This window comes from Acyrthosiphon pisum, chromosome A1 (genome assembly GCF_005508785.2).
Source record: "Acyrthosiphon pisum isolate AL4f chromosome A1, pea_aphid_22Mar2018_4r6ur, whole genome shotgun sequence".
NCBI lineage: Eukaryota > Metazoa > Arthropoda > Insecta > Hemiptera > Aphididae > Acyrthosiphon > Acyrthosiphon pisum.
In genome coordinates this window covers 86,048,239-86,072,233 of record NC_042494.1, presented here as the reverse complement: position 1 = coordinate 86,072,233, position 23,995 = coordinate 86,048,239, and the positions used below count along the sequence as shown (strand labels likewise).

The 23,995-nt window shown below is 27.7% G+C and overlaps 1 protein-coding gene across 1 annotated transcript in view; it reads right to left on the bottom strand.

Moving 5' to 3' along the window:
- LOC100575991 (titin) overlaps nt 1-23,995 on the bottom strand; it is a 139,273-nt gene that overhangs the window by 104,594 nt on the left and 10,684 nt on the right. The window contains exon 4 of the mRNA XM_008180549.3: nt 9,418-9,769. Coding sequence (XP_008178771.1) covers nt 9,418-9,769 — 352 coding nt within the window. The remainder of the gene's footprint in view (nt 1-9,417; nt 9,770-23,995) is intronic.

Genomic DNA, 23,995 nt, shown 5'->3' with positions numbered 1-23,995 from the left:
TAAATTTAATCAAAATAATAAACAAAAATGAGAGGTACCTTATATACGAGAAAAATAAACGAAAATTGTTTTGGAATATAGACATAAAATATAAAAGCATAATTAAAATGTAAAACAATAATTCTCTTAAATTGTATTTAAAACACTTGATTTATTAATTAAATGCATTAGCTGATTATGTAAATATAATGTACCTGGTATAGGTAATTCAAGGGACAAGACAAACAACATGATTATATTAATTGAATTAATAAGACATTGAAAATTAAAATATTAATCTGTAGGTATAGTATTGATTTTTTTTCATAGTTTTAATATTTTTTCTTTTTGGTACAGCAGTTTAAATGAATGCGAATAAACAAAATACCGAACATGATTATCAATTAGGGAAATATTAAACCAATAAAGTGGATAAACCTACGCAATTACCTGAATAAAGAGAAAAACCGAAAAGAAAAAAAGAAATATAATTTCATAATTTGTTTTATATTTAATAGGAAACTACTTACTAGTTTTAACAATTTACAACATTTAGTTTTTCACGATAGTATTAGTAAACAGAAATGTACCATATTTAAATATAAATTGCTATTGTTAATACCACTATTATTAAAATGTCAAAGTAGTAATTTGTAAGTATCATAAATTACAATAAACTATATAATTATAATTTTAATTATCTATGATTAGTTAAAAAAAAAATTAAATGTCCATCCGATTAAGTAAAGAATAAAATAATGATATTTTAATATATATTATGCTAATGTTCTAGAAATGAAAAATACATGTTCTTCCTAGATCGTTTTCATAAAAACTATAGTCACCGCTATAATTTTATGAAATATAAGTCATAATTAATATATTTGTAATTATTAATACACTCATACGAGTTAAATATAAGTTATAGGTTATACATATAAAATAGATATAGCCTATACAATATACATAATACTAAAGCCTATATATCTTATATAATATACAGTAGGTATACACGATATGATTTTACTATGTATTACAACAAAATATATATATTTATATATTTTAACTATTTAATTTTATACGATTTCTTATTTTGTTTATACATTTGTAAAAATACATCAACAAGTAGGCATTTGACACGACTACGTACATGACAGTATGACACGTTTATACCTACACTAAAAAGTGATGTCCCGCATGATGATAAATAAAACGGTATGAGTATGAGATATCTGATAAAATTAAACAATACCAAGGGATGATAACAAAATGATAGTCAGTACGCGTGTAAGATATGAAATCGTCTTAATTAAAAAACACATTTTCTTTTATCTGTTAAATGTTCATAACTAAAAAATATAGAACGCAATTTTCTCGCCATGAACACAAAAACACAGTTAGGAGAGTGTATTCAACCGCAATTCCCCTCTTAGGCCGGAATACAAATGAAATCGGATAACGGTTTCCACAACAAAACACGCAAAACAGATTTTTAAACTCGTCACAACACTCTTTGCTGTTTGTATAAAAAAAACATTTGTTGATCAAGTGTGGTCAAAAATATAAGTTTCGATACTTAAAGTATCATTCTAATGCCCGATGATACACGTATGATGGATAATATGTAAAAATTAAAAAGTGTAAGACTCCAATTTATATTATATTATGATATTGATTTGTACGATATGTAAGTATGTATGTACCTATGTATGGAAGTAATAAGTATATTATTGTTTTGTAATAACTCTTAATATTTAATTATGAATAAATACAGAATCTATTATAACATACTATATTACTTATATTGTAGTATAACACACTAACTACATTTACAATATTTTTTTTTATACCAACAACAAAATTAGAATTCAGTAACACAGGTTTGAAGTTTAACATATCAGCTATATTATGTTGTTCTAATTGACAATTCTAGACACATTAAACTAATTTATTCGTGAAATAAATTAAACTTTCCATGAAACGATATGAAAATTTAAATTGAATACAGAATAATATTGGTTGAAGTAGGTATATCGAATAGCATTATATTACCTATTATTTTGTAGATTATAAATACTTGAATTATTTTGTAGAATATTAACAGCCAAGTCACAAATTACAAAATAAAAAAATCGCAAATGTAATTTTATTCATAGGTGCCTATATACAATTATACTATTTAGTATTTTATTTCCATGCCTTAAAATGTATAAACCAACCAAAATCAACAAGTCTTGATATTTCATTTATTGAATATGTGTTAGCATAAACATAAATATGTCAAGCAAAAAATATATTGATCCATCTAATTTCTTTGAAGATAAAATGTATTGTGGTTGTTTTATTATTGTTATTGTTTATGAATTATTTATCTATTTAAATGTTTAATACTCGTTGGTTGAGATAAATTATAAAATTAAATAATTATTTTAAATTATGTTGCTGGGATCCTTAAATATAAATTAAACGCTTTAGGTACGTAAATAATATATAATAAGGTTATATAATTAAGGTAGGAATACTTAATCATTTGAATGTTGATTATGTAATTGTACACGTATTGTTGTTAGAAAAAACATAAATCAATACTTTCAAAAACGAAAATATTTTGTTAAAATGAAAAATGTTCTAACTTATGAGAGCAAAATATAGAGATTATCATTCAAATTATTATTATTCCTTTGCCCTACATATTATTATTTTCGCTGTAAACAGAATATAATATACAAAAGTTGTTTGAAAGATAACAACAATGTAAACTAATTAGTGAAAATGTTTGAAGGTATTTCATTGTTTATTTTAAAAAATATTGCTTTTGTTCTATGTAAACTATGACGAGACGCTATAATATTATAAATCTGGGTATTAAAAATAGTGTCTACAGCTAGGTATCATATGGACCCAGGATAACAATAATCTGCACAAGAAAGCAAACGATATAGTACAATTTAGTATAAAATTGTGGTTGGTGATTGATACAAGTTGCGTATTCAATATAAATTAAAACAATATATAGGTAATATCACATTATATTGAAATATTCATTGTTATATCAAATATTAGGTATGTACATTACATAAATATAATTTTTATTATCATCAAATTATTTAAGAAGAGAAGACGTGGGCAATACAATAACCGTATTTTGATCTGGCGGACTCATGGCATACATAAATAATAAGCGATGGCACGTGGACAAATATGAGTGTTGTATATATAGGTATACAACAATAATATTATGATTATTAACTTTTTCCTATTTATTTATCGGCGGAGTTTTATCGATTTTATTGTCCGTTTGCCCGGGGCACAGCGGGAAATGAGGGACATTTTTTTTTTTTGGCTCAACGATTTTTACGAGGTTACAAAGTTATTCTGGTGTTCTGTACTCTATTCGGCTAAAAGTGGGTGGCGGACGGACGTTTTGATTAATGCGCGCTTCAAACTGAATATGTGTGCGCGCGTTCAGTGGTTACCAAAAACGGGAAAATATATATATATACGTATAGATACCTAGGGATATAATAATAATATATAAATAACTGTTATACGACGTCGGCCCCGCTGCGACTTTCACCGCGACGATGGTGATTGCCGGCGTGCACACGTGACGACCGTTAGTAAGTAAGTCGGTGATGTTAATTATTGCTCGAATCTCACCAGTGCACTGCGGACCACTCACCGTGACGCTGTCACTTGTGTACTTATATGCACACGTAAGGTCCCAATCGTAATGCACACGTCAAGCTATACTATCCAACCAGCACAGCTCTTAGCACTGTTTAACCACAGGCCTCAACCCTCTTTATCGAAAAAATCATGCTGTCGATTGCAATAATATATTATTATACACATCACGCCTTATTAATAATATTATTCGTCGGATCAATGTGTACACCATAGGCTCATCGAGTCATAGCGCACTGCTGCAGCCAAAACTAAGTATGGAGGATACATGATTATACTTGATAATATATAGATGCCGTTTTTTTTAGACGATAAAGTCCAAAGTTGAGGTTAAAACCAATATAATATATATTCGGTTATAGATAAAGGAATATTTGACAACTAAATTGTATTTTACTGAGAACAAACAGCTGCAGTGACCCATAAATCTACGATAATATTTTATGCGTTGACATTTCAAGAATATAAAAGTAATTTAGCGTTTAGAAAAAAGGGTGGAGTTTTTGACTTATAAACGATATTTAAAGACACTGTTTTATATATGTATACGCGAATATCAAAATTACAAACAAAAGTTTTGAACTAAGTTCGTTTGAACACTAGTTTTTCCACGAAGTACGTATGATGATTGAAGTGTGTCTATTAGGAAATCGAGAAGATCGAGAAAATCTTGTGAAATAGTTTGTTAATATTGAGTTAACTTTATATTATATATTGAAGCGTTTATATATAGGTACTTTTCCGTTACTTTTGTTTTAAAAGTACCATCAGTCAGCATTTAACAACAACATTACGTTATTATTAAATAGTAAATACCACAGAGTACATAATCTACTTTTATTATACAGACTTGCGGCACATTTAACGTTTCCCTTTTTATTTAATTGTTTTGCAAATATCTCATTATTATTTATTTATGACTTTTAATAAAACTAATAAAATCTACATTAAATGTAGAAGGTTGTAACAGTTTTTTTTTTATTTATTAGTTTGACAATATTTTTATTGGATTTTATTAATCAACAATGTTTTTAATGGTAGAAAATAAATTAACTTTGGAAAGACCATTTTTTCCGTGATAAATATTCATTGTGCACCCTTTTTCAAAGCAACTGTACCGAGTGCAATGAAGATTTTAAAAGTTTTCCGGTCACCTTACATTTTTTCCCCCAACTTAAATGTCAATTTCCCATAGTGACTTTTAACACGAACGTAAAATGTAAAATCTTAATTGCATTATTTTTTTTTTTAATTTAAAAAGTTTTGTTACGTTTGAATAAAAATAAATTTAGTGCTCCAGTTAGGATTTTTACAGATACTCAAGCAATTTATGCTCAAGAGTGCTATGTAAATCTTTATTTCATCATAAAAAAAATATAATATATTAAATTAAACGCACTTTAATTTTATAAGAAAAGAAAAGAAGAACTACTAATAAATAGTAGGAGCACAAGACACTTGTTATCCATTTGGACTATCTATAAATTATACATTACATTTGTGATAAATTATTATATTATACAAAACAATATTCAACCACAATAATGTATTTTTTCCCAAAATAACTGATAACATTTTCATTTTCATATTAGTTTATATAGGTAGGTACACTATTTTAAAACAATTTTTTTTCCGTTTAAGTATATTGTTCAATCAAAACTTGTACACTTCTACAGTTACAGCATCATAGTGCATACCATGTATATTGTACCACGTATATGGTATATATACTAGAAATTAAATTATTCATATATTATTATTCCCAACAAAAATCGAAACATTTTAGCGATGATTCAATTTTGGGATTATTACAACCACAGGCGTCCGCTTAAATTTGTCGAAAGGGGAAAGACCTTTTTTATGATTGGTAAACATATTTTGCCAGACCATAAAATACGTGGGTTTAACCCAGCCTAAAAGTCGGATGGAGAACAGTAACCTCGTTCATCCCTTCCTGTGAACGTTTTTTCACATTACACTTTTACACCTCATTCTACATTCATAATTACAAAACAAAAAAATGTATTCATAAAGTGTTACTAAAAATATAGCCATTAAAAGTTAGTACAATTATAATTAATCGTCGTTGAATAACTGTTTTACACACTATTTTAACAATGATCGTAGAAAAAAAATATTAAAAATTATAATGCCTCTACTAAATTCAGACATAATTATACCTACATTTGACTATTATAAATTAGTACAGCGTACACCCACCAATAAATGTAAGCGATTATTTAAATTTTAAACCATATTATATATTGTGTGATGTGTACCAATTGCGATTTGCGATGGATGGGTCATAATATACTTTAATCATATATATATTGTATAATTTAAATAGGATTTTTAAAATCTTATGTTATCGTCTCTTCTTCAATCGCCAATAATCAATTCACAACACCTAGGTATATAATGTCATATGAGCAAAACTCTACTGATTTAATAAATAAAAAAAGATAACTCGTCAAAAATAAATAATACGATCGGTTAAACTTAAAACAATGCTTTAATTACATATTCACGAAACCAAACTTTTCAATTGGCGATTAATATTTTCATGAAATGTAAATTCAGTAATTTAAACAACTGAAATATAAATATTCACGAGTTTATATATACTTATTTTGTTTAATTAATCAGATACCGCTTACTGCTGCTAAGTTCATAGCACGTGGTTAAGTTGCAAAATGATGATATTTTTCTAAAGCATATCCATTACAATAATATTGCAGTAAATTGTAACATACTACTACATAATACTGACATCATATAAAAAATGGATGAGAGCAATGAGCACAGACAATTCAGAGTTCAGTTATGTTGGAACTAAAAAACCATCCTATATATCTGCAAATAGGGTCAATAGTAACCTGCAGGATGGTTACAGGTAAACAAATGGAAAGTGGCGGGATCGACGGATGACCGACGAAAGTTTTGACGATTTGTAAATTATATAAACAGTTAGCCGGAAGTTCTTAGGTGCAGACATATTATATTATAATCGTCATAATTAAGGGGGCTAGGGGAGCTTACCCCCCTCACAAAAGTTTTAGCCCTTTCTGGTAAAATCAAAATTTTTGCAGGCAAAATAAAACTGTCATGGGTTCAATGTATAAAATAATTATTAATTACCTAATAACTATAAATGTACCTATAATAAATAAAAATGTAGTGATATTGTGCATGTACCGTGTATGAGTTTATGTATACAAGAGAACAATAATAACATCCGGTCGAACGTACAGAGCGTAACAGAAATATCAAAATTATGTTAAACATATGACAAAAATATTGTGAAAAAAATTATATGGATAGTGCCTACCTAAATAATTTAAGAAATATACTCATGTCAGAAAATTACCAAAAATAAATTATATAATATTATAATTTTGAAAAAAAATGTGTACGTTGTAAATTAATTTAGGTACTCCAATAAAATATTGATATTTTAAAAATTTCTAAAAAATAAAGTATACTTGATTTAGATAAATGTTTTTACTATCAAAGTTGTACTTATAATCAGATTTAAAAATTGTTATTTTCAGTTTCAAGAAATAAAAATGAAAAAAGGTAGGTAAGTGGATGTCGCTCTGCTGTACAGTAGATTACAAGTGGGTCACTGTATAATGGATAGTATTAAATTTGAATTCAATGATATAATATCACTGTATAAGAAAAACGATTCTGAGCGGAGACAGTTTGTCAGTCTAGATATTGGACATACATATTATAGGTATACTTATCTATAATATTATTAATAATTTTCAAATTAATCATATCATAATATCCATTAGGTAACGCGTTATACATCAACAACAAACCGTGGTACTATCATAGATATATAATAGTATACTTTAGAAGTTTCAAGTACCCACAAATAATATTATACAATCACAACAAAATAACTAAAATAGTTATTCCAGGTTTTTTAATATGTAATTTCGTCCAAATTTGAACTTAAAATTACTATAAAAATAAACTGTGCTTATGTATTTCTTAGAATTTTTGGTAACAGAATTAAATATTTACGTGGAATTTCGTTTTAAATTTTCAATCCTTAGATATAAAAGTTGAACATTTTATAAATTTTTAACTACAAAATAATTATTCAATTTTAAATTTGATAAATTTTGTCAAGATTTTAACTTCAAATCAGGGGCCCTGTATTAATTTTTTACACTTTTTGGCTCAATAGATAAAACTTTATTGATATTTATAGAAAAAAAAACTAAAAAAATTGATAACTTACAATGTCCGTAAACAGCTCAAAAAGAGTCAAATTATTTTCAAAATTTTATCGTATATAGAAAATGCTAATATAAACATTCAGTGAAATTTTCAAGTTTCTACAGTTATTTTTTTTTTAATTACAACAAAATAAGAAAATCGTTACGTAGGAAATCGAGTAAATACCAAATATTGTAAAAATATGAATTTCAAACGCTCATAAAAATTTAATTTGAGTTTCTTATAGACATTTTTTTTTTGATAAAGATAGATTATCCTATAAAGAATCTTGTATTACATTTTAAAATCTTAGATTTAAAAAGAAAAATTTTTACGAATTCTTAACTCAAAATAATTTGCTAATTTTCGTGATTTTTCCATATTTTTTCAATTTTTGAACTTTAAATGCTTATAAAAAAAACTGTGACTAAGGATTTTTAATATTTTTCATCTGCCTTTGAAACAATATACTTGGAGCCTTCTATTAAATTTTCAAGCTTAAAATAAAATTTAATTGATATTTTTAGAAAAAAAACTAAAAAAAAATGAAAACTGACAATGTCCGTAAAGAGCTCAAAATAAATCAAAATATTTTGAAAATGTTATGGTGTATAGAAGATGCTAAGATAAACATTCAGTCAAAATTTCATGTATCTATGGTCATTTTTTTTAAAGTTACACCAAAAACTAAATTCAATTTTGTGAAAAATCGATTTTGCGTAAGAATTCCCGTTTATCCTTAATTTTTCTTTGGTTTTTCTTGGTGCTTTTGAAAATTACTGGGAATTTTAAATTTTGACCTCCCCAATGCACCAACGATATTCACTTTCCAATCGAACAAGATACTGAAGTTGAAAATCGAAGCATTATTTCGACTACTTATCGTGTACACAGACACAAAAAAAAAATTAAAAATTAAAAATAATAATAAAAAAAAAAAACACACATCATTGTAAAATCAATACATTCATCGTTCCACTCAGAATCTAAAAATTATGCTATAAATATAGCGTTATAGTGTTTATAAATTGTTATATATTGATTATAACAAAAGTTATTTCATTAGTAAGTTCTTTCTGTATATTACCCAAATACAGATTCCATAATCTGGTTGTACTAATAATATATTTCTAATGATATCCATATCTTATACAAACGTTCGCGTCTAAATATAGGCGAGTGTTTATAAACAGTAATAAAATATACAAAATTATTATATGTGCTTGTTTTATTATTGACCTAAATGACAAGGGGGTACGGATTTACTCTATGGATACATTTTAAACTTTGATCTATCAGCAGGATTCTCTGTAGTGCCTTCGCATAGTAACTCTATAGTGACGCTCTTGATTGGGAGTGTGTGGGGAGGGATTGCTTTGAAATTTGGACTTTTGGTTTTGAACTTAGGTTTTCTTGGAATCTAACTATAAAACCCTATAATTACGCTTATTATGAGCATAGGTATAATAATATATAGGTAGGTACTACCCTAACATAGATAATAGTATAGGTACTCACCGTGGGCGTAGGGCGGAGGCGGTGGTGGCGGTAGCGGCACCGGTTGTTCGAGTTTGCCGCCGATGTTGTCGGAAACGTCGGACGATGCGCCGTTGGCCTGAGTGGGCGGCGGTGGCGCGGAGAATGCGCTGTTGTACGTAGCACCGTGGTGTTGATGGTGATGATGGCGCCGGTGGTGCGACGGCGGTGGCGGCGGCAGTGGCTGCGGCGGCGGCGGATGATGGTCAGCGCCCGACGAACCGGGCGGCTGCATGCTGGACAGCGCCGTCAGAGGCGCGTACGACGGACGCGGAGCCGCTGGCTGCTGCTGAGACGGGACCGGTACCGACGACGCGGGTTGTTGTGTAACCGTCTGTAAAATCGGACAAAAAAAGAGACGTATGAAAAACCCAACGATATCGTTTTCACCATACGATTAAATGGCCGTCCATCGAACGACATCCGACCGTTTTTGATTCATTATTATCAAACGGAAAGAGCCCAATACAAATGTAGATAGTAATCTTAGGGCTAAAGTACATAACAGTATAAATTATAAAACATCCATGTAGTGATAAACATTTCATAAATGGGGACTGGGTTATTCCCCCAATAGGAAAGACGGACTACTCGTTCGTTATTCTCATAATCATTCGTAAAATAGGACTATTTCGCAAATAATTCAAGGAACAAAAAGGGATATGAAAGGGAAGACATTGCTTGAATTAAAAAACTAGGAATCCAAAATTAAGATTGTTTAATAGGACAGGTGAGCCCCCCAAGCCCCCCACAATTTACACCTATGCCTGTCAGCCAGCCGGGTGGCTAAGTTCTGGGTTATAATCATGTGGCGAAAAATCAATCGATAGCTTGAAAGATGCACACTTCTGAGTCTTGAGTAAACGCGATATCCAAATAATTTACGGACTCACCAGCAGCTTTGAGGAGGACACCATATATAGAATAGGTAATTAAAATTAATAGAATAACGATGAGAAGACAAAAAGTCATAAAAATGCGTTTGGGGATACAGGGATCTATCCCATAAGTTTCGGCCCAAGCGACCAGGGAAGTGAGGTCCTCTTGAAGAAAAATACAATCCTGATAGCCGAAGGGTACAAATACAAAAGATCAACTTTATAATATCATCGGAAAATATGAGTAATTGACAGTGTTTTAGAACACTTTTTCCGCTGTTTACTAATAAAGAAAAGAGGACCGGAGACAGATACCCTAATACCTAACCTTGAAGGACACCTGACGTTATATTTACTGGTTTAAAGCAAACACCGTTAATTTTTACATAGTGTATTGTATTTATATATTTTTTTTTATATTTTCTTTTACTATAATTCGCAATCAAAAAGTTTGTTATATGTACAGGACAAAGTTTAAAGGTACGCCCGCTGATAAACGATCTTACGTCGGAAAATAATATTATATATCTGCAGGTATGTAAGCATGCAGTAGATACATAATATTATTATAAACATCTGACGACAGACGACGCATATTATAATGAATAGTAAATTTATACCTATTATAATACTATGACGAATTATATGTGTGCGTGTGTACAGGTAGATATCGACGACATGATTATATATAATGAATACATAAAAAAACCGGACAATTTGAGTTTTTGAAATATTATCATTGACTATTTGCATATTTACTAGTAATAAAATAAGTTATTTTATCCATATACGTATAGGTACTTACATTAGTATATTGACATGACGAAATAACCATTCAATAATAAAAATTCTATAAATTCTATAGTTTCATTTAGTAATCCTTTTGCATTTAAAGTATCAAAACCCCGGAGTACCAAACAAATAAGCAAAGTTCAAAACTTGATTTATGAACATGCGTTTGTGTGTTTAAGACATATTTATTATTATGTGAACATTTATATAAAAGTATATGATCTTGATCGTAGTTTTATGATTGTGTACAATATCATTTTTTGTTATAAAAATAAATAATTATATATTAATCAGTTAATTAAAATAAATTCCAACTGTTTCTGTAAGTGAAACAAGGAATCGATAAAATTGATTTCACAATGACGCATGATTTTTTCTTGGTTTCCGGTGGTATATAAAGAAAGTATTAAAATGTGCGTTTTCTATAGATTGAAAACAATACTTACTCTCGAGATAAAATATCATAGAAAAAAAATTTTTTGAATTTTAATAGTTTTCTAATTATATTGTTTGAGTAAACCAACTTAAAATGTTTTTCCCGAAGATAAATAATTGTTTTAAAATTTTAATACCATTTGGAGTTATTCCAATTTCTGTATATTATATTTTTAAACAGGTTAATTTTTTTTTTAAAAATCTGTGTTTAATTCTTAGTATTTTATTTTTTTTTAAGATTTGTAAATGTTTTTAAATACTTGTAAATGTTTTTAAATATATATGCTCAATATATTTATATAAATAGAGAATAGCTAAACATAATTTACCTTCTGTTTTAGAATAGAAATTGTATTGATAATTGTCAATATAAGCATTTTAAAAATGTACATCTATAACCTCTGATGTTAATAGTTATAAACAGCATATTGTTTTAAATAAATACCTTAAATTTCTATAAAGATAAGTGGTTCAAATAAAAAATGCATAATATATAAAACATAATATTTATTTGTCAATGATAAACAACATTATCACTGAACGGTGTGACCTTTTCGACATTCAACGCAATCACATCATAAAAGTAAAAAAAAAACCATAAGGTAATAAAATGAAATTTTCGAATGTTTAGTATATGTTATTCGTATGACGCATCACGCATGCATTGATAGTATGACTTGGACCTAACATACAGCCAGTATAACACGCGTAGTTTCCTAACAAAACATACAATTTCGTAAATACACAAAAATAATATGTTAACATTTAAATTTACATATTATTTCAATGTAGGTAAAATTATAAAATAAAATTGTAAAAGCAACATATATATATATATATATATATATATATATATTATAACTTATACGTACTTGGAGTATATTGAAATACGCCTAATATATTATAACATGTCTAAATAAAATATCATCGAGTGTCACGTTTTAACATCGATTTTCAACACGAATTAAAATATAATGTCGATAAACTAACAATCGTTATATTAATAATCATGTTTTGTAAAAATAGATATCATTATGATATCAATAAAACAATTATCGATAGATCATAATAGCAATAATTGTTATTTATCACATAATAGCTGCGGTGCAGCACACATTTGTTGTATATCATTACGAATTAACATTATACACACAAATTACGACATTATTATTCAAATAAGTTTCGTCACCCGTTTATTACTTTTCGTGAAAATGTATAGAGGGATAAAGATATATCTGCTGGATTGGAGAAAACTTGCCAAAAGTTATTTAATAATGTAGCAATTATTGTTTGACGTTGCTTAATGTCATCAGACTCAACCAAAAAGTTAATTATTTTTTAATACAATTAATTTCGTAGAAGCTTCATTATTCGCTTCAGATTTCACGTCAAATATTTCAGATATATTTACAATGCACATGATAAAATGTATAGGTAGTGGATCTAGTACACCGCAGTTGTAGTCAAGTAACTACAAAACGAATAATTGTAAAAATGATTTAATAATTAACGATCGTTGTCATGTTGTATGATTAAATATTAACACATTAAACAGCTACGTAGTAAATCGTATATACAGAAATTACTGTGAAAATAAATAAACCTAATACAGAGCTTATTGGATCCATTAGCAGTACGTTTATTGAATTTTTTACAACATTTAATTTAAAAGTGGAAAAACGAAAACGATGTCTTAACGTCACTAAACAAATTGAAAGACAGACGAAAAGTAAACGAAAACAATGGCGTGCTGCTCTTTAAATCGTTTAGCTATATATATATATATTCTCAGAAAACAGCGGCACACGTCGTTTCACCCCATTATATTGCCGGCCCCGAACCCCCTCACATTTGCTCGTCCGATCCTTTCGGCGAGTGCCTTATGCCGCACAAATCGATTTTCTGTCGTCTCTAAGCCAAACTTATCGCTGGATAGGTATAAACGCCAATGCGAGGTCGATTGACCAGTGTGGTTGTTATTGGTCGTATAATGCACAATGTGTTCACTATACGTTACATGACGCTGCAGACACACGGACACACACACGTGCGTTGTTAAAATAGAGGGTAGGAAATCAAATGGCATAAATATTACCAAATACCCATAATATTATATTATTGATTTCATATATATATACAAACACGACATATCATAACATGTAAACGCGTACAGAACAAGCGATCGCAGTCGGACGCTGCAGAGTGCAGGCGGAGAAAGACACGACCCTATATTATAATAGGTACTGTACACATATAAATATATTATGTGGTACATATTTTTTTACGCGAAACCACGAAAATGTTTAACCAAACCCTTCCAAAAATCCAAACCAATTAATTAGTCGCATTTTGTGTGTATAAATACGTCGAGTACTCGCGTGTCTAAAAGTTCCCCTTCTATGTATTTATTTGATTACTCGTCCAAACCTATAAGTGCGTAATTAAGGTTTCGACCGATTTTAATGCACTACAAAAAAACTTCAAGAATATATTATGTTTTATATGCTATTATAACAACTTTGTACACCGAATTGGATTTCGTTTGAAATGTAGCTGCGTCTTAAAATGCGGCGGATGCTGATTATTTAAATTTAGTAAGGATAATATATAAAATAATCACAACTATGGGATCTACCTATAATCACGAGAATGCACAACACAATATTTTATTATATGAACTTTGATTAGGTAAATAAAAATTCGGTTGAAATCGGTATGTTTTAAGAGAAAATCCTGCAAGGTTTCACAAAATCGTTTAGTTATTTAGTTTAATGGTTTTTGGATTGTCAAATATCTAAAAAAAAAAAATAATTAACAGCAAATATACAAATTACCTACACACTTTTGATTAACCCAATGAAATTAATTTATCTGATGAGAATTAAATAAAAATTAAATAATTATAAAATATAATCATAAGACAAAGTCCGAGAATTACGCACCAATGAATAAAAAAGTAAACTCGATATCAAAATCCAAATATTCTTATATTCTGAGGGCTCCGCTGAATGTCCTAATTTTACAATGATCTTTTTTTTTGTCTGAAGAAAAATAGTTTGATTTTCTACATTGGCACATCCTAATTTTCTGGCTGGACATTCGATATAGTTAGTACCTACTTTGATGGGTCAAAAGTAAAAATCCCAAGTTTTGACAAAATCGATTTTGTTTTTTTCATGTAACACTAAAACGAATGACCATAGCCCATCGATACTTGAAATACCTATACACTAAGTGTTTATATTAGAATTTTCTATATCTAGATGAAATAATTTACTAAATATTTTGACCCTTTTTGGACTACTAATACATTTGAAATTTTTTCCGTAAATGTCAATAAAAAAAAAAAAATGTCTGTCTAATATAGCTTGACAATTCAATACAAGACTCTTAAGTTTTAATTATAGTTATTTAAAAATATTAAAGATAGGATATGGGCACAATTTATTTATTTTTTGTAAGCACTTGCGGAAGTTCAAATTTCAGATTCTCCAAATTCACAGGTTATTTTGTAATTACAATTTAATGAAGAGTTCAATTTTATAGCTATTTATTAGGCCAGTTCATACTGAAAATAAAAATATAAAAGATTTTTAAACACAATTTTTTAATATAAATTCAAATTATTATACTAGTTCAAATTTTGACGAAATTAGATATTTAAACGAAGAATAACGATTTTAGTTATTTTGTTGTCAGTTAAAAATGATAATCATGGGTACCTACTTGAAACTTTTAAATTTTAACATATATCATTAATATTTATTAACACACGATGATATTTGAAATGCAATGTTTTCGGAAAAATGTATTCAACCTACCAATATCGTCATATTATTCATAGTCAAATGTATTACTTTAATAGCAATATAAATATATCATAATATATAGACTGACAGACCGTTTTGGCGCCTTTGATCAAAATCGTTTATCGTATATGCAACGATTCATCATCGAATTCAAATTCAACACATACGTCACACTATCACAATGACTTACTCAATGACGAGGTACTTCAACACCTATAATACTGTACAGCAGGGAGGTTACCTAATTTCCCCTTTTAAAATTGCGATAAAATATATAGGTACACTATCGTAGCTTAAAAATACACAAAACCAATATTATTTATTAAGAAACCTGAAAACAACCTCTTAAAAATTTAATTTGGTTAATAATAACTTAAAGTTATTTAAAGTATTTTCTATTAAACATTTTTTCACTGAATTTTTACATTATATTAATTTTATTTAAAAAAAATAAATAAATACCTTTATCATGTTTTTACTATACCTCTATATTATCTTTGTATACAGCTTCTAAATTTAAATTAATGTTTTTGAAATTAATATATATATATGTATAGGTACCAGTATACCGTATATTTATTTACTAAAGTATAGTTAATAAAAAATGCTCTACTCGCACAGAAGCCAAAAAAGTTTTTATGTAGGTATCTTCATTTAACGAGTTATATAACATCCAGACTTTCAAAATGTATAAAAGCGAATTATTTTATAGTTAGGTAGGTTTACGTTTCTTATAAATTATAATGCTCTTATATACATATTATTCTATCTATATTATATATCAAAGAAAATTATCTTTAACTTGTTTTCTATAAAAAATATTTAAATTACGTATTAAACTATACCACTACCACTAGGTACATACGTCATACACCTACATGTTGCTTTAGTAATTATTTTCAACAATTTTAGTGTCATTAGTGTACAATATTATTTGTCTACATTTTAAACAATAATGGACTAATTGTTGTAATAAGTTAAGTATATAACATAACTGCCTAGTATAATACATTAAGACGTCTTTAAAAGCAAAAAAGGCATTTATTTAGTTTACTCCACGTTTTAAATCAAAATATACACATTACGTTATTGTTACGAATATTTTATCGTTTTCCGGCTAAATTGAAAAAAACAGCGACGTTTTAAAATAACGTTACCAATATTCGAGCTATGAAAATGTTAACTTTTCGTATCCTATGGAATAGTACAGTATAAGCTATAAAAACTGAGAAAAAACTAACTATACAAAACTAATACTAAAAACAGAATAAGTAGGTATACCTATCATTGATTATAAATACTTTATGAATAATAAACCCGCCATAATTCATATCGTGAAAATTAATTTTTATAAATTATTTTAACGATCCTTCCATAATTGTTTAAGAGGATTCAAAATATATAATATGTTGTTTTATCAACACATATAATATCGTATCCATAAATCATCGTAATCGGATTGTTTTAATTAAAAACGAAACCTATACTGCACAATCGACTAATGTATAACCAATTGCGTGTACGTTTTAATAAAATGTTTGCTGTTGGTATAATAATATCTGAAATTCAATTAGAGTTAATAAACATATGTGGTCTTTTGAATGTGACAAATATTCACTTTAAAAAAAAAATCAATCGTGTATTAATTACAATACACGTTAACAGACCATTTGAATCACCGCAGATCAAACATGAAATGAAAACTGCTATAATACTACATAAATTGGATTAATAAATGTCCATCCCAAATCTGATAATACAATATATAGTTAAACTTTACTTAATGTTTAAAAAAATTATAAAAAATACTTGTCGACTATAGATAATTAAAATAACCAAATAGCCTGAATATAATATAAATAGCTATTTTTATCAACATAATACCATAACTATTTAAAGAAATAAATACTTTAAAAGTTTAAAAGCATATTATGTTTTTATGCTGCAGTCGATATACGTTGACAAACATTAACAATATTATTATTATTCATATAGTATGATGAACACTAACAAATCAAATTTTGTTAAAACTAATTCAACCTTGACCTCCTTAATATAATAGCTAGTTTGTATAATGGAACACAAAATTAAATTATGTGATTATTAGACCCAGAGTGATAATGAAGTGTTTCGATGCATTTACTAATTGTAAGTGCTAACCATACATAAAAACTAGCGATTAAATCATTATATATATATACGGGGTTCTAGGCACCCCTGGAGAACAGCGTTGAAGTATTTATTAAAAATGCTAATTAGTACTTCATTATTTATAAATTATTGATCAACAATATTAGGCAAAGGTAAAATATGTTTATTTTACTCCAAAATTATACCACTAATAACAAATGTTGTTATGATATTTAAAGTGATTGATTGTTAAAACTGTGTATTAAATGTAGTTGTATCCCCTTAACACAATTTTAGTTACTCTGTAGAATAATAACAGTAGGTATAAAAAAAAGTATACAGTTAAAAAAATTAACAGATACATTAAAAAAGTAAGTATATTGAAGGTCTATATTGATAATAATAATAATAATAATTATATATTTAAATAATTATAATTTCAAAACAAGACCGGGGCAACAGGTCAATCTGACTCTAATTAAAATGACATCAATTATATTGTTATATTAAACATGTTCGTATTTTTATTACCTACTTAATTATGTCTGTGTTTGTAGACTGTAGTACTTAATAAGCTGTATAAAATTACAGAAGTATAAATTGTAATGCCCTCAGTTCAGTGTTATAAAAATGAAACAAAGTTTAAAAAAAAAACTATAATATAAATTCTCTTGACTCAGTATAATTTGTAAAGAAAGATCGACAACGTTTGTATCCGTCTTATGCTTTGAATTTTTCACGCAGCTCAGCCCTATCAATCAGCGCGCATATACATACCCATAGTACCTACACAATTTTGAGACGATAAATATAAAAAAAAGCACTACAAAAAGTAAAACTCTCACCCTCCATAAAACTTCAGACTCGACAAAATATATTAAAGCAAATTCATAATTCATAAATAAAATCATATAAAAAAATAAGATATGTAAAAGTTTTAAATTGAGAACAAAATTTTCCTCAATCAATATTGTTATTTTATCATTTTTTTTTACTTACCTAATAAAAACATATCAACTGCATTGTCGGCGATTATATACGATTGTGTTTTAAATGTTATAATACGTTTAATATAATATTCAAAAATAAATTATTTTACCCAATTGTACATGATTTTAACCTTTGATAGATTTTTTTAGGTTAAAGTGAGGCTACTAAGAGTATACGCACTCAGACTTCGAAGTCCAACTGTGCACACAATGGCATTTAAAAGTACCTACTATTTTTTACACTATTGTCCAAAATCTTAATGAATTCAAAATGTTCCTATTTAATATACCTACGTTTATACATACATTTGGATTAGCTATTATAAATTATAATTCATAATATAGTTTGATTAACTGTAAGTTATGAATGTTACAAATTCAAATTAATTAAATCATATACCTGATAAAACGTAAATTATATGTTACGCCTAATTTATTCAGTAATGAATAACTTAAATATTTTCTAAATTTAATTTTAATTATTACTATAAATTAAGTTATGAAAAAATAACATTATAGTATTCGTAAATACAATGGCTAGATCGCCGCGGTCTTCGAAGTGCACATTAATAAAAAAGTGATAAGGGTTAACGATGTCACGCCATAAACATTAAACACCTTAACCTCTCTGGTGATCGCTGTAGCTGAATTGGTTCCCGTTTGAAAAAGGTATTTTATTAACGTGAGCTGAATGGGTTCTCGTTTAAATTTGTTATGTATCCCACTACTGGTCAGTGGTCGAGTTGGTTTCTGCTTTTCACAGTAAGATAGCCAAATACGCACATTTCTCTTACCATTTTTATAGAATTATGAGTTATGATAGTCCACTTGGAGGTAATAAATATCTTATGAAATTAAGGGGATTGGTAGCGGTGATTTCCTGTCTTTGTCTAACACACGCGCAACATAAGAATTCAGACGTGTTTTTTATCAAACGTACCGATTGATATAGTGAAGTGATAAAAATTCTGAAAACAGATTTGAATTTTCGTCAAGTCTACTTGAGATCGATCAGTCTACATTTTTGATATTTTGATTTACACTTCTCCAAAAAATAAAATATGAAATTTTTTTAACTACTCTTTAATAATACAATCATTTTAGGATTTTGGGGGATATTATAAAATATATGGACTGATCGATCTCAAGTAGACTTGACGACAAATGCAAATCTGTTTTCAGAATTTTTATCGCTTCACTATATCAATTGGTACGTTTTACAAAAACACGTCTAAATTATTATGTTGCGCGTGTGTTAGACAAAGATAGGAAATCACCGCTACCAATCCCCTTAATAAAGTAATCAAATGCCTTTTTCAAACGGGAACCAATTTGGCCAGAGCTCGGGGACCACCAATTATCGGTACCACCATGGTGCCATTATCACATACCTAGTTTTTTTATATTTTTCTATATTGATATCAGTTGCTAAAATCTAAATTTACTCATAAATCAAAATTAAATCAAAACTCTTCGTTAATATGATTTTGAAAATCGTTTTTAAATAGATTTTGTATTTTTAAAAACAAAAGGATTTGATAACATGCTCAGTTCTGTATGTATAAGTTATACCACGAAATCTATTGACTATTTACACATTTCTACGGTACGTTGGTATTAACTTGTATGTTTAAAGGGAATAATAATACCATTTAAATTAATGATCCACCATTATTTGACTTATGTACTTGTTTTTTTTTGTAAAATAGTGAATATAACACTTTCTCATTTCAATTTTTCTTATTCACTTTTATTGTTTTTAAGAGGAGACTCGGCGATTTCATGCAATCGGCAGTATACCTATTAATTATTATGCACTAATGCACTTCATAATGCTGATTACATGAATTCGGTCATTTTACAGCTGAATTCATGAATTCAAACATTTCGGGCACCTATTATTACGATATTTTACTGAAATTATAGGTTATGAATTTTGGATGATAAACATCACCATTACAATTTTTGTGAAAGAAAGCAAAACAATAAAATAAAATATAGGTAGGTATACTTACAATGTATTATGATTATAATATTATTATTATAATTATTATGATCAGTTGTTTAAAATAAAACTAGTAAGTAATGTGCAAATTTGTGATTTAAAACAAAGTATTGGTAGAATAAAGTCAATAGCTAATAAAATAAATACTTCTACCTATACAAAAATTTTAGAAAATACATTTTTTTTAGAACAGTAGTAAAAAAACAATAAAAAACATATAACACAATATGTTTTACTTAAAATTGTGACCAAATTTATGAGGACTAAGCTTGTTTTATGAACACTCGTTAAACCTTGAAAACATCGGTCATGTATTTTACTGATTTGTTGATACTTATCAAGTACTATAAAAAAGCTATAAAAAAACTATTCATAGATTTTATATATTATTATTATTAAAAAAAATAAAAACCATAATGATGACGTGTAAAGTCAAAATATTCGTACTCGATGAAATGTTCCAATATTACCTACGTTCTACAGTATTATTCTTATATATTATACATTATTATAAATGGTAGGTATAATACACTATACAGTACCTAATTATACATTTTTAAATAACTATAATAGGTGTAAAAATTCTAAATGTTCCTCTAAATAAATTTTTTAATCATTGATAAAATACTGATCATATTATAGTATTATAATTTATAACCATACCACATATTTGTATAAAATAAATATATTTGTTTACAGTTATAAATGTACAAATACATAGGTACATTTTTTTTTTCCCCGGTTTAATCGAGAGCCGGAGGAGGAACTGTTGCTCACATTGCTTCTCCTCCGGCCCCCATCGTTTATTGTACATTGAACAATATATTTAGTTGTACAATAACTGCGCCCTTAGACGCACCCCCACGACCTAGCAGCCCTTCCTTAGCGTTTGCTAGTTTGGTATCCGACTGCCAGGGAGTGTTACTCGGGGAGCTAACATTCCAAACTATAACATTGCATAAGGCGTTGATTTGAGTTAAATACATACATTTTTAATCAAATGTATTATGTTTTATTTACAATGAATTCAATTTCTGGATTTAAAAATCACTATAGAAAATTAATGAACAATTTTACTCACAATGTAAAATAATTAATATAGAAGCTTTTAAATAAATATTAGCTAATGTTATATTTAAGTGATGAATATCCGTGTGATTTAAGTGATGTTGGTACATTTTAAAATGTATATAAGTTCATATATATAATAAAAAATAGTTTAATTAAATACGTTATATATTATAGTTAAATGTAAAATTAAAAATAGGTTATACCTAGGTTATGATCACTAAACAGTTTTTCAAAAAAGAGTAAAATCTATTTTTGTGTAGCTTTTTTATGCATAGGTACCTATCTCAAATCCAGGATTTCTGAAATATCTCACAAACCACTCTGAATGTAACTGACCATAAATAATGTGTTCGCCTAACCTTAAAGATGAATAGATTAAGCAAATCCGGTCATTCAAAACACACAAGAATATAATATTGTATATCCAGTGGAATATAATAATTTTGAGTGATCAAAATAATTGTCACAAAACCACACTATTGATGTTACAAAAAAGAAATTCAAAAATTAATAATTCATTATTTCTGTTAAATCTTTAAATAATAGGCTAAAATATTTAAATAGTTTTGTCATTAGCTGACACTCACAGCTTCAATAAAATTATTAAATACAACTACTTATATATTTACTGTAAATAAAATTAATTTAAAAAAAATTAAAATTAGTACCTACCTACGTATTTTTTTTCAACGAGAAAACATATGTAAAATATAGTGTAATTTATTGATTCATAATGATTCGAGTAATCTCGTGTATAAATTGTGATTCTGTTAAATAAAGATCAACTATTTGGATATATATTACAGGTTACAGCTAATATTGCATTAAAATATAATAATATGTAACCGGTTTTCCAATATAACAAACGGTGATTACCAACGATGGTCTCTCTGATCAACAGGTGAGTGCACTTAAAATGCACTTCTTGTAATTACTACATTCTGAGCACGAAAACTACATAATATTGTAATGTTATGATGAAGTGCGAATACACGGTTATAATATATTGTTATTAAACAATTATTTATTTGGTGTGGATTATTTCATGCACAGATTAATTTACTCGAAGAAACATACAGTTCATTGGAGATTCACTATTTAGTAATTCAAACAAACCATTTGATTTAGATTTTAGAGGAATCAACAAATTAACCAATATTCCACGGGAAAAATTTACAACTATAAAAACCTGGAGATAGTTTATAAGAAATTTAAATAAATATAAGATTTTGGAGCTCTTATTATTGCTCAATAGATATAAAGTTTTATTTAAGCTTATTAATTTTAAGCTATTAAGTTTATTAATTTTGTCTTCAGTAATCCTAAAGGTTTAAAAATAATAATGCTCTGGATAATGCTTCAAAAGTTTATATGTCTTCATATGATAACCTTCTACTTCATTGAAATTTGAATAAACTCTGAAGAGTAGACAAATAATGTTGATTATTTTCCAACATAATTATCTGGGAAATTGCAAGAATTTGTTTCCTCTAAAATTTACGATATTATCTATATTAAATTTAATTATTTTCTAGGAAATAAAAATAATAATTTTTTTTTGTAAACTACGTGTTTGCTATAATATAATATTACGCTCTAAGCATTTAGACAATTTGTTGTTAGTCTTTATTCAAATTTATTATAATGGTATATAAAAATGGGTATGGTATTTTATGGTGCGTTTTTTTTATTAATAATGTTCGGTATTTTTAAAAAGATCACTTTTATTGAAATAAGTGCTTAAGCCTTAAATTAATTAATATGAAAAGAAAATACAGCCCACTATTGGCACTATAATACTACCTAATTAGTTGAAATTATTTTTGAATAGAAATTACAATTCATTAAAATTTAAAATCATTTTTCACTAACACGTTAAATTAAAAAACTTTAATTATATATCTTATTTATTTCAATTGTTTATTGTTTTAACAGTATTGTTGGTTTATTATAATAAACATTATTTAAATTGATATAATACCCGTTTTGCCTTGTATGTATTAATTTAAACCGAAGACCATAAACCAGTCGCGGCAGATGCATCAACACACGAGCACACATACTTGCAAGCGTGTGCAATCAAACATGTTAATTAGTTTATGATAATCATTCCTATTAGTTGACACAGGGAAGGGGGCAGGTGGTAGCCCCTGTTCCGACGAATTAAACGTCAATTACTCGACGATGTTGTTATTAATCAAAACTCTGTGAGATACAAACATTTACGCACACACAGACGCACGTATAAATAAAAATCCTTAGCAAGTCATTATTAATTCGAGTGCCTATAGGTACATATACAGAAAAAAAAACCATGAAATATTCATCTTTATTTTACGTGCTGAGATTTGAAAAACAATTCATCAGGTGTACCTAACCTACACACATTGCACGCGCCATTTCAACGCACGTGGGGTAAGATTTTGATTTTGCGAGAAAAACGGATATCCT